General features: G+C 33.5%; 1 protein-coding gene across 1 annotated transcript in view; it reads right to left on the reverse strand.

The window, feature by feature from the left end:
• mael (germ-plasm component protein maelstrom) overlaps positions 1-12,212 on the reverse strand; it is a 216,816-nt gene that overhangs the window by 178,014 nt on the left and 26,590 nt on the right. Inside the window, exons 3-4 of the mRNA XM_090405551.1 lie at positions 7,863-7,959; positions 4,143-4,286 (exon numbers count right to left, since the gene is read on the reverse strand). Coding sequence (XP_090261677.1) covers positions 4,143-4,286; positions 7,863-7,959 — 241 coding nt within the window. The remainder of the gene's footprint in view (positions 1-4,142; positions 4,287-7,862; positions 7,960-12,212) is intronic.

Consider the following 12,212-nt stretch of genomic DNA (forward strand, 5'->3'; position numbering starts at 1 on the left):
ATGCAACATAGTCTTCAGTGGGACTTGGAAGCTGGAAAGTTATGGAGCAATGAATAGTACTACAACCTTTACCGAGCAGATGGATGGGTGTGTGTGTGCGGCGAAAGCCAGGTGAACATCTCTTACCAGCATATGTAACTCCAACTATAAAATTTTGAGCTGACAGAGTGATGGTATGGTCCTGTTTTTCCTGGTTTGGACCTAAACCTGTTTGTGGTACTACGAACACTGAACTCCAACAGGTATCTAAACATTCTGGACAATGCAATGTTGCCTGCTTAATGGCATTTCTATGGAACTGAACCATTGTCTCTTTCAGCAAAACAATTCACCATATCATAAAACTGCTGCTGTAAGTGCAAGGCTTATGGACATAAACACCACACTTGACTGGCCTCCACTCAATAGGGTTGAACATCTGTGGGATAAAGTGGAGTGTTGGTTGAGGTCAAGAGATGTCCATTCCACAATAGTCCAGGACCTAATTACATGTCGACAGGAGGAATAGTCCAAAATTCCCATTGTAGGCTTGTGAAAAGTATGCCTTGTAGGATTGCTGCAGTCCTCATAGTGGAAGGAGGTCCTGCATCTTATTAAAATGAGTGCCATGGCTGTTTGTTTCTCACAATAAGGTGTTCATTGACTTCTTTCCAAGCAGTGTATGTAATTCACATATCAGGTGCTGGAAGTTTACTTTTGCTTATGTGATTTTCCAACTATAGCATTTTTCTTTTTAAATAAAAATTCTTCTCTTCTTCTGATTTCTACTCTTTTCTTCATTACTGGAATTAAAAGTGCTTATACAGTTCAAAAAATGTAAAATTGTATGATATGAGCGATTCTCAATCCTCTGCGACTAATTAAGTATTGAAAATCAATAAATGTAATACTGATAAATTAACTGATATTAAACAAAGTTTTCTGACTTGGTTGCAAATTAAACTTGCCAAGAAATAATATTGTTTTATCCTTTATTCAAATTGCAGGCAAACAAAGTTTGCATGAAGTATCTTTCATGACTATAATGCATTTGATGTGAAGTCATCAGATTCTATATACAAGTAGCCTAGTCATGAAAGATACTTCAAACAAAAATTTTGTTTGCTAACATTTGGATAAAGGATAAATCAAAAATATAATTTCTTGGCAAATTTAATTGGCATTAACTTAAGTTGTTGGTCAGATAAGTTATCTTAATTGGTCTTATTTAATAAAACATTAATTATTCTGCCAAAGTTTTAAATTTTTCTAGATTATAAAAAAACTAATTTATAAAACATCTGAACTAATTCATTCAGGTATTGCAAGTTTACTATAGTGAGAGGTGATTTTATCATACATAAAACACTTTCTATTAACAGAGAATGAAAATTTCAAAAAAAAAAATTGGGATTCTGAATCAGAACATCAAGGAATGGCAAACTTTACTGATGATACACATTATTTAGCAATAAAAATAAATCTGTCAATTAAGAAAGACAAAATATAATCTATACTCAAATAGTTTAGAGTGGAGAAGTTTAAAGCTTAAGCATTTTGCATAAAAATTGGCTATTCTATGATTCATTGATCAGTTTTCAATGATCACTTACTTTTTGTGTGTGTTGGTTTGGATATCCATAACTTTTCTGTCTTGCAAAAGATGTTTACAAACTTGTCTCAATGTAGCACCAGGTAATTAAACATAAGAAAATGTGCACATTATATATATAGAAGATGTCAAGCACTTGTGAATGCACAAGTGCTTGATATCCTCATCTCAGACACATTTATCGTTCATGATAAATGTGTCTGAGTAACTAGGCCACTGCTGGTTTTGAATACTGTCATCAGAGACATTACACTAAAACTGCTTCCAAATTGACCAGCTTTTTATTTCAAGCATTTAACCCATGTTGCACATCTTTAAATATGTGCATGTTTCCAGCCCACCCTGCACTGTGCAACAACAGTGATATATATGCTTTGTGCAGATATTCACACTCCTCTGAAAAGCATGTTTTCATATACAATGTGATGCTAAATATTCCTCTTTTTAAGGCCTCTTTAATAGTATTACCACTTTTTCCTGAAAATGCCAACTATCCTACAGCCAAAATAATGGAAAAATCCACAATCCATAAACTTTTGTCACCAGATCAAAAAGGATGTTCACATCAAACAGAATGCACTGCATTGTGCTATAGGCATGATGTCTACATTCATCAAACAGTAAACACAAAAATGTAAACTGTACATCAAAATAAAGCATAAGACTCAATGTCGTTTACACATGTACACACACGTTATAGTGCCTGTGCTCCAAATCTGCTAACCTAGATAATGACAAAACTTATGGATAAAAAAAGAATCTCACTTAATTTTGTACTATCATAACATCCCGATAATACTAAACATTTAACCTTATATTATTACTAGCTTTACATTAACAATCTTCTTCCAAATTAATCTGTTATTTGATAAGTTTCCAATGTTATCAATCATACATTTTGGTTTTCTAAACCATTAACTATCAGAAGCTTAGAACTCAGTCTTCCTCTGGGTCTTTTTACCAGAAATCACAACGCATCAAACACCATGATTGTACAAAAACTGACGATTTTTATAGTCAAATGTATAACCAGGGAGAGGTTAAAATACGAAAAATAACAGAAAGAATGATTGATAAAGAATTTTAAATTGGTTAATACTACTTCATTAGCATCACAGCAGAACTGAACGTTTTGTTGTTAATACATCATTTTATGTTGAGAGATCAATTTTTTTCTTTTGCACTTATGTAAACTCTGTTACATGGCTCTTTAATGAAAGGTTTAGCTTATTAATAAATTTAGAATTCAGTCAAACATTTTATGCAACGAGAATTTAAGTGTCTAGTTTAATTAGAAATACATAAAACATATATGAAAGGATTTCTTCCTTCTTTTTGCATAGTTGTGCATTGCATTTCACTAGCCAGTTGATCTTGAGTAAAGATTTCAACAGACATACTGATGTGAGAATGTACAGAGATTACATTGGTTTATTAACAGGTTAATAATCCCGTGCCAGCCTAGATGGCAAAGTGGATAGCACCTGAGCTCTCTGATTGTCACTCTGCATAATGGAGTGTCTGAAGAAGTGGCTTGAAACAATGTGTGGTCCTTCAAGCTGGGTACCCATATTATGTGACATTTAATACATCCATAATGCTAATGTACTATAGGTTTAGAAAATTTCTTAAGGTACAACTATCATTTTTTATTTTAAAAAAATTTATTGCCAAACCATTTATATATATTTATCCTACACACAAGTGATACAAGAACCTCCAGCACATTAGTGCAGATAAGGACTGCAAAAGAAGAAATCTAATAAGAATATAATAAAGTGTGTCCCTATGTACCTATGTAAGCCACTTTCATTTACATTTTTTTTTTTACTGGAGTGTTTATAAATAAGAAATATTAATATATGAAATTAAGTTGAACTAATTTACAAGTGCAATTGTTTTTCTTAATTTTTATTTCAATACTGTGTAACAATGAGCATTCATAATTTGTACATATCTCATACAAATGAGCCATTAATTGAGGTATTTACAGTTCACAACTTGGAGGAAAATACGCAAAACTGGCAGACATATTTGCTTCACGGCTGTAGCTGCCTCAACATAATCTTAAAAACTTCAAATTATCAATGATTGTATTCTGGATATAATAAATCCAGAATGTTTCCCAACTTGTACTTATACACTTTCTGCATTCTGTGTATACACCTGACTAACCCAATAAGTAAAAAGGGAGAAAAACATTCCACATCAATGAGAACATATGCTTTCTTTCTTCACTACTGCAAGTTTTACAATTTATGATGTTAAAAATTTGTGTTGAATACTATAATTATATATTATGCCAAATCAGATCAATACCATATTTTTGTTACAATTCTGATATTTAACTGAAAGTAAATTTCTACATATCTGAGCATATAAACAATTACATAATCTTCCACATCATCTCTAAATCAGTTTATCATTCATTATACTTTTGTATTTCACACACACACACACACACACACACACACACACACACACACACACACACACACACACACACACACACAGAAATAATTTCATTAATAATTTTTTTAAAAAAAATTACCTGGTTCAATAAATTTATGATAAAAATTCTTTAGGCCTTGTTCAATTGAGTACTCTATAAGACCTACTTCCAAAGGAATAAATCTTTCTTCTGTTGCACATAGGATATTAAAATTGATAATAAAGAAGCTTTCTTCAATAATAGCTGAAAGAGAAACACTAGTTTCCGTTAAGTACTTCTTTATTGATATCAATATTAAGGAAAAAAGCTGAAGTAAGCAATTTAATGTAATATAGCAGTTTTAAATTATTCTCCCTCTGTTTAACAATAATAATTTATAATTGAAACTTTAATATACATAACATTTATTTAAAATTTAACTAGGTTACTTTATATATATATACTGCCTAGCATTCTGTATATATATATATAAAATAAGCCTTTTTCTGTCATGTTTTTTTCAAGTTATTTGAAACTGTTTCGAAACTCAAGGGAGAACCAGCCTACTGGTCTGGAACTCAGGGGGGGGCACTGTAGGTGCTGGGGGGAAGAACCCCTTTCACGTCTTTGAAATTTGAGGAGAACCTGTCTACCGGTCCGGAACTCAGCTGGGGGGGGGGGGTAAGAACCCTTTTTCGAGTTTTCAAAATTCGAGTCATCAGAATTCAAGGAGAACCGGCCTACCGGTCCAGAACTCGGGGGGGGCATAGGTGTCGGACACCCCTTTCGAGTCATCGAAATTCAAGAACCGGTCTACCGTTCAAATTGGGGGGGGGGGGTGCCATAGGTGCCAGAACCCTCTTTGGCGTCTTCGAAATTCGAGTCATCAGAATTCAAGGAGAACCGGCCTACAGGTCCAAAACTCGGGGGCCAGGGGGGAGAGGAACCCCCCCTTTCGAGTTTTCAAAATTCAAGGAGAACTGGCATACCAGTCCAGAACTCGGGGGTTTGGTCTCAGTTGGTGCCGGGGAACCCCCCCCCCGGCACCTACAAAGTCTAGTCTTCAAAATTCAAGGAGAACTGGCCTACTGGTCCGAAACTCAGGAATTAGGTGCTGGGGGAACCCCCTTTTGAGTCAGAATTCAAGAACCAGCCTACCAGTCCGGAACTCAGGGGTTAGGTGCCGGGAGGGGGGGGGGCTGATCCCCTTTCGAGTCATCAGAATTCAAGGAGAACTGGCCTACCAGTCCGGAACACAGAGGGGGTTGGACACCATAGGCGCCAGGGCCCCCTAGTGTGTGTGTACACACACACACACACACACACAGAATGCTAGGCAGTTTTTGATGGAATTGTATTTTTCAAAAAATACATATATATATATATATAGCCAGCAAAAAAGTATTTTGCTGGCCATGGCTTAGTTTTCTCTTGAAAAATTCAAGATTTTTAATGAAATTTCAAAATTTTTAGTATAAAAGGTATCAACAAAATTTGACTGTCTGAAAGCATGCATCAGCTATCTAACAAATCGCACAACGAAACTATTTATTATCAGACAAATGTAGTAGTTCACTGCATTTCTCTTGTTTGTGGTTGTTTCTTCAGCTACTTAAAAAACCACACTAACTTTTTTTTTTCTCACATCAAAAAAATTATCCACTGCTGCTATACTAGTTAATACTCTCATAGTGAAGATTTATGGAGAGACAACACACTTGTTAGAATAATTACTTCACTTAACATTAAGCAAGTAACAATTGATGTTTCGACCTCTATATTAAGGTCATCATCAGGAAAAATACATATGTACAATATACGAGCTACATGCTGTTGCACTATACAAAAGTAAAATGAATCTAAATGTTTGTTAATTATTTATCCTAGCCTAATCTCTGGTGAGGAAAAAAAAAATGGAACTACATTAAACAATTTCTACAGTCCTTTCGTATTGATATTTTCTTCTGTCTGGGGTTGTTCTGGTTGCAATATGGGTTGAAGATGGGTCCTCCACATTCCTGGAATAATTAATCCATCATTTTTGTTCAGATTTGGATGATGTTTTAGCATTTCACAAGCTTCGAATTTTCTTTCAAACCAGGTTTTGGTGCAGCGTAGAGACAATGCCTTTCCAGTCAATTCTGTAATGTGTTTGGAGTGCGTGGTCTGATAGGCCTAATTTACCATAGTGGAGGTATTTAACATGGTGTTTGTGTTCATCTTTTCTGATTGGGATGGTGCATCCTGTTTCCCCTATGTAAGGTTCGTTATTACAGGTACATTGAAGTTAGTAAACCCCTGAATCAGCAAGGTATGGAAGAGGATCTTTGAAGGAGCTTAAGTAAATTTCTCCTGTACACCCCTTGAGGGTACATGGCAGGAATTCGATGAAGTAAATTTCTTAATTTTGCCAGAGGTTTGAAGGTTGTCTTGATATATATATCAATAGTGTTCTATTCTTTTTGAAATCCCCTATTGGGTGTGGCTACCATAGCCACACCCAATAGGGGGATTGCAAGGATACCATAGCCATACCCCTATTGGGTATGGCTATTTATCCAGGTATGCTGTCTGATCAAGGACAATGGTAGCATTACCTTTATCTGCTTTTGTAATCACGATGTCTGGGTTAGTTTTTTTTTTTTTTTTTTTTTTTTTTTTTTTTTTTTTAGGGATTTAACTGCCAAGTTACGATGTTTCCATTCGTATTTTGTCGGCTAAATTTGAGAGGAGGGAGTTTAGACCTCTTTCAATGTGATATATAAAATTTAATTTGTTAACTGACCCTGGCACAATGGCATGGTTCAGACCTGTTTCCAGAAGCAAGAGTTCTGCAGCATTAAGGTTGTAGCTAGATTTGTTGATCACTTGGCTGTAGTCCGTTGGTGGTTGGTTGCTCCTAAACTTCGCTTGTAGGTGATTGGCTGCTCCTTGTATTGTTGGTTTGTAATTGGCTGTTCCTCTGGATATGGCAACCAGATTGTCTTCTGCTTGTTGTTTTAGTGCATGAAACTTCACTATTAATTTTTCTTTGTTCTTAAGTAAGATGTGCTTTGCCAAGTCATTTGTAATCCTCTCTAGAATATCCCAAATATCAGTATTTAAGTAGCTTGATAGCTCTTATTTTTGGTTGTAAAATGCTAGCTTGAGTAACTGCTAAATTTTTGCTGTTCTCGTAGATCTGTTCTCTCAACAAGGCTTTTTCCAAACAGGCATAAATATGGAGCTCTTTGGCTGAAGTAAACTTTTTTTTTTTTTTTTTTTTTATTTTAATGCAGTTCAGTATCAAGTTGCTGTCTCTATATCATTTTAGAAAGGCTAGCCGATTAATTAACATAGAAATATGAATTTTCATCTTACTGTAGTGGCTGCATTGCTTGTGGGTCAAATCTCCATGGATTATGACAATTCTTTCTTTTAAGGGTCAGCATTCATAGTGAAGAATTTATGGAGACACAACACACGTGTTAGAATAATCACTTTACTTAGCATTAAGCAACAATCAGCGTTCGATTAATTTCAAAAAAGCACTAATTAATACTGCATAAGTTTGTCAAAAGAGGGAAAAAATAGAACATATTTATAAAAGTATTTATGGGGATATTCTTTTGAAATAAACAGTTATGAAGTAAATTCATATGTGCGTGCATTGTGTTGAGAGAGAGAGAATTAGATGGGAAATACTTTGTTATAATGAGTAATTTATGATAATACTTGTATGACCACTACCCTATAAAAGTATATACTGTGTAATTTCAGTGCAATGTTCAGTAATGGGAAAAATAGAGAAAGAATGCTGTAAATATTTTTTTAATTATCTAAATATGAAATTAAACTAACCCTTCTGGGATCCAAGTTTTATATTTATCAAATTCTTGATTTCTTTATGCATTTCTTTTCCTCTTTGTTGTTCTTCTTCTTCGTCTCTTAAATTTTGCTTAAGAAAAAAAAAAGTTAAGAGATACAAACTGCATATGAAAAAAGAAAATTACAGTAATGCAAGCACATTCTCCCTTCCACATAATTTCAAAATAGATGAACATGGTTTTTTTTTAAGCTATCAAAATGGACATTACAAAATAACAATACATGCTGTCTACATTTATAAAAACAGCTCTCTCTCTTTTTGAAGAGTTTTCAATGTTTGCTGAATGCTTGATTGCATGTTTGTTGAATGGAGAAATTTAGAAAAGAACAGCTGGGATCAGACCTAGGAAGGGTTGTCAAGACCAATTTTTACTTTAAACCAAACAGTTGAGAAATCACAGGAATATAGCAAGGTTATCTATTACTTAAGTTATGTAGTTATGGAAAAGCATAAGGTGCCATAGGCAAAAACACAATAATTATGTGGTTTACATGAAATTTTACACAGTAATGTATAGCTTATATATAAGTATAAGCAGTTAGACCCGAAGGTCATACAGTACTTCCACTGTTATTTGTCACTTACAGGATATTAAGAAGGAAAGAGAAATATCCGATTTTGATATCATTAAAGATGATATCAAAATTAGATATTAAATTCACTGCTTTACTTTAGGTTGATAACATGATGCTCCAAAATAAATTCACGACAAATCAACTAATAGATCTGGTATGAAAATTAGCAATAAAAAGAAACTATTACAAATTAATTATTTGATACAACTGTTTGTGGAATAACAACACTTGCTAAAAAAAAAAATAATAATGAATTTTGCTCTGAATACTTCAATGGCAATCTTAACCACTAAAAAAAAAAAATCCTGTTAAATATAAAATTATCACAATAATAAACTAAAGAAATAAAACTTTAAAGAGAGTGAATGGGAAGAAAGTTATGCATCACAGACTAAAAATTCCATGAGGGTCCAGGAAAAGAAACTAAACCACTTCATACTATTTTTCATACCTTGACAAAAAACAATCAACAACAACACTTCCCCAATTTCAGAAATAGAGTTGTAAAAAGTCACTTCTATTCATATTTTATTTTAGTAGAATGGCCTCAACTTTTTCTGTAAGTGTGATGACTCCTAGTTTTTGTGCTGGATAGCGGTATGAATTTTTATTGTGTGTGTATAAGTTTGCGGAAGACGTGACAAATGTGTGTCTAGAAAAGGAAGAGAGTTATTGTTTTCAATCTCGATGGTAAAATGGATAACTTTGTGTTGTTTGTTCAGGTGGCTTAGGAATGTATTTAATGTTTCAAAGCCATGGGGCTAAATGGCATAAACATCATCAACATATCCGAGCCAACATAATTGGGATTGCTGAATCCAGAGCTTATTGCACGAAGTCTTCTATGGTAAAAGTTGGCGGGAGGGGCATACCATCTTTTTGCAAGTAGAAATTTTGCCACATGAAATGCCTAGAGCAAAGTACAGCAAAGAGGGCTGTGATATCAAGCAGAAATGTTCTGTATGAAAAGAATAGTATCACTGCTCAAGATTAGTGAAAAGTGCAGTTATGTCAAAGTTGACTAATAAATCTTTGTTGTTGAGTGTGATGGTTTTAATTTTGTTGAGGAGGTTGTTTTTTTTTTTTTTTAATGTAGGAGGGAAAATGATCTATGAATTCCTTGAATGTAGCTGCTAGTTTCTTGGCTAAGCAATAATTGGGGCTGTCGATTCCTTCAACTATCAGTCACAGTGGTGTATTTGTTTTGTGTATTTTAGGCAGTCCTTAAATTCTGGAAGCACAGGCATAATGGTAATAGCTGTTTAATTGTTTCCTCTGGCTATGTGATCACCGACTAGATTAATTCTGTTGTTTTCTTTTTGATGCAGTTTGTAGGATTGTAGTTAACCAATTGGTAAGTGTTGTGGTCAGACACTAATTGGTTCATTTTTTCAAGGTATGCTTGTCCAATCAAGAATGATGGTAGCTGCCTTTATCTGCCTTGGTTATTTCTTAAAAATTTCAGGGCTAATTTCTGTTCCATTGAAATTTAACCAAATCGATAGTGAAGAATTTATTATTTATTCTTCACTATCGATGCTGACCACTATGTAAACTTAAAAGAAAGAACTGGCAAGTCATATTCAGCAAGCCTAGATTTGTGACATTTTCGGATTCAAAATAGGATTCATGTTCAGTAATGTCTAGTATCTGATCTACCTGTCTGACCGAAGTAACATAAACTGCAATTACATTGAAATGAATAAACTCCAAGGTTGTACTTTATCCTGGGTAGAAAGCCAGTGAAATATTAGTAAGTTCAATAAATTAATTTGATTTTCTCTCTTTTTGGTGTTGTTTATACTCTGAAGTGCTATCATGAATTTGTCCTTGGGAGATGGCAAGAAAGAGCTGATTTGATTACTAGCTTTAAATGTGATTGAAAGATAAAATTTTCCAAGGATGCAAGAAACACGTTTAGAAGTACCTCAGATATAAGGAATGGAGATTGCATGAGAGTCATCACTTCTTGTGGAAGCAAGAGAACAATAGATGATAGAGGAGGAACATCATGAAGAGAAAATAGCTTTTCTCAATAATTTTTGGGTTATAGCTATTGGGAAGGAGATGGTTTTGGTTAATGATTGAAATTTCTTTCTAAAGAAATTTGAATGAAGAACAGATAAGATGAGCTCTTGACAGAATGCATTTAATAATGCCAAATTTCTAAAAGGGGTGGTGCGCCAATGTGTGAATATACCGACTGGAAAAGGATAGCTTGTGGTTTTCTCCTTTTCCATGATCCTGTTAATCCCATGTGTGTGACAGCATTAATCCTGACAAATCAGTTTGCCAGTCATGTAACAGTTTTAATATAAAAATGTCTGACAGCAGTTATGTAATGCAGAATACCTTCACCAGAAAATAAATTAATCTTCACAAAATTCAAACAAAGAAAAGTGATTCAATTTAATATCAAAGTATGAACAAATTTCAAAGTTCCTTTGGATTTCACAATACTATAATTTCTTATTGCTGTGTATGTATGCTCTTAGGCATATACATATATACATACACAGACCCAAGCATATATATACACATACACTGATAAGGCTCCTTACATGTAAAAATTTTGTTTTGAAAAATTTACAACAAAAAAGTTTGAAGGCAAATTGACAGGGCAAAGTCTTAAAACAAATTTTGCCTGACATTTAGTTGTTTTAATACATTTTAATGATAATATGCATAAAAATTTCTTGTAAATATATCTGAATAAACCAGATAATTTTTTATAACTATAATCTTACTTATTTAGAAAGTAAGCTTCTATTTTATGAAGATTATAGTTTGAAAAATTTAATACGAATTTATTAGAATTCATAAAGGTTTTGTTTTTGTGAAGTCTATTATATCGTTGCTTGAATATTTCTGATAGTTTACAATTTCTGTGTATTCTTGAGACCTTGGCATTCGATATGTTTAGAGATATTGAATTAGCTAGAGTACAATGCAAGTGATATGCTTTTTTTGTTCAGTTGAGAATAAATCTGATCTAGTATTTTGGCTCACAAAAGAGGCAAAACTTACACTTCTATATATCCTCCATGCTTTTGCAGAATGTATATTTTCTTTGATTCTTAAAAAATGCAGGTATTATGGCATTATCTTTGCAATTTCTCAAAAAATTAAGTCTGTTGGAAAGCAATGCTTTCTTGAATTTAAGCTTTTCTAAGGAACATACCTGTTTCTTTGTCTCCCTATCAAGACGATACATTTGTATGCAATTCACTATAAGTAGATTTGCTTCAATAACAGATAACTAGGTTTTAACTTGTATATTTTCTTTTATTTATACTAAATGTATTTTTTCAACATATTTCACTGTCTACATGGCTAATAGCATCTTCATTGCTTAACATAAGTAAAAAACTGACAAAAAATAAATATGTTCCAACAGCCACTAATATCTATAAATTGAAAAGACTGAAATGATAGTTCAATCACGAGTATTATTAGGCATGTTGCATGAGTCTACATTGTTGTGTAAACAATATGATCGCTGGCATAGGACAGGTGTTCGATGTTACACACTGTAATTAATGACCCAAATATTGTGAAGGATAATTTCTCGGTTTCTACTTAGTGTGCAAATGAACCTGTTGAAGTAATTCTCTTTTAGTTTTGAAATCTGCAACAAATAACATATAGGTGATGTTAAAAACAAAAGGGAAATAAAAAAAGAGGACTCATAGCACACATCCACAAAGAATATCAGACAGTAAATTGGCAAGCATCCTCCATGCCCTA

The sequence above is a fragment of the Typopeltis vanoorti genome, chromosome 15, assembly GCF_054136105.1.
Source record: "Typopeltis vanoorti isolate ZY-2024b chromosome 15, IOZ_Tvanoo_1.0, whole genome shotgun sequence".
In the NCBI taxonomy this organism is placed as follows: Eukaryota; Metazoa; Arthropoda; class Arachnida; order Uropygi; family Thelyphonidae; genus Typopeltis; species Typopeltis vanoorti.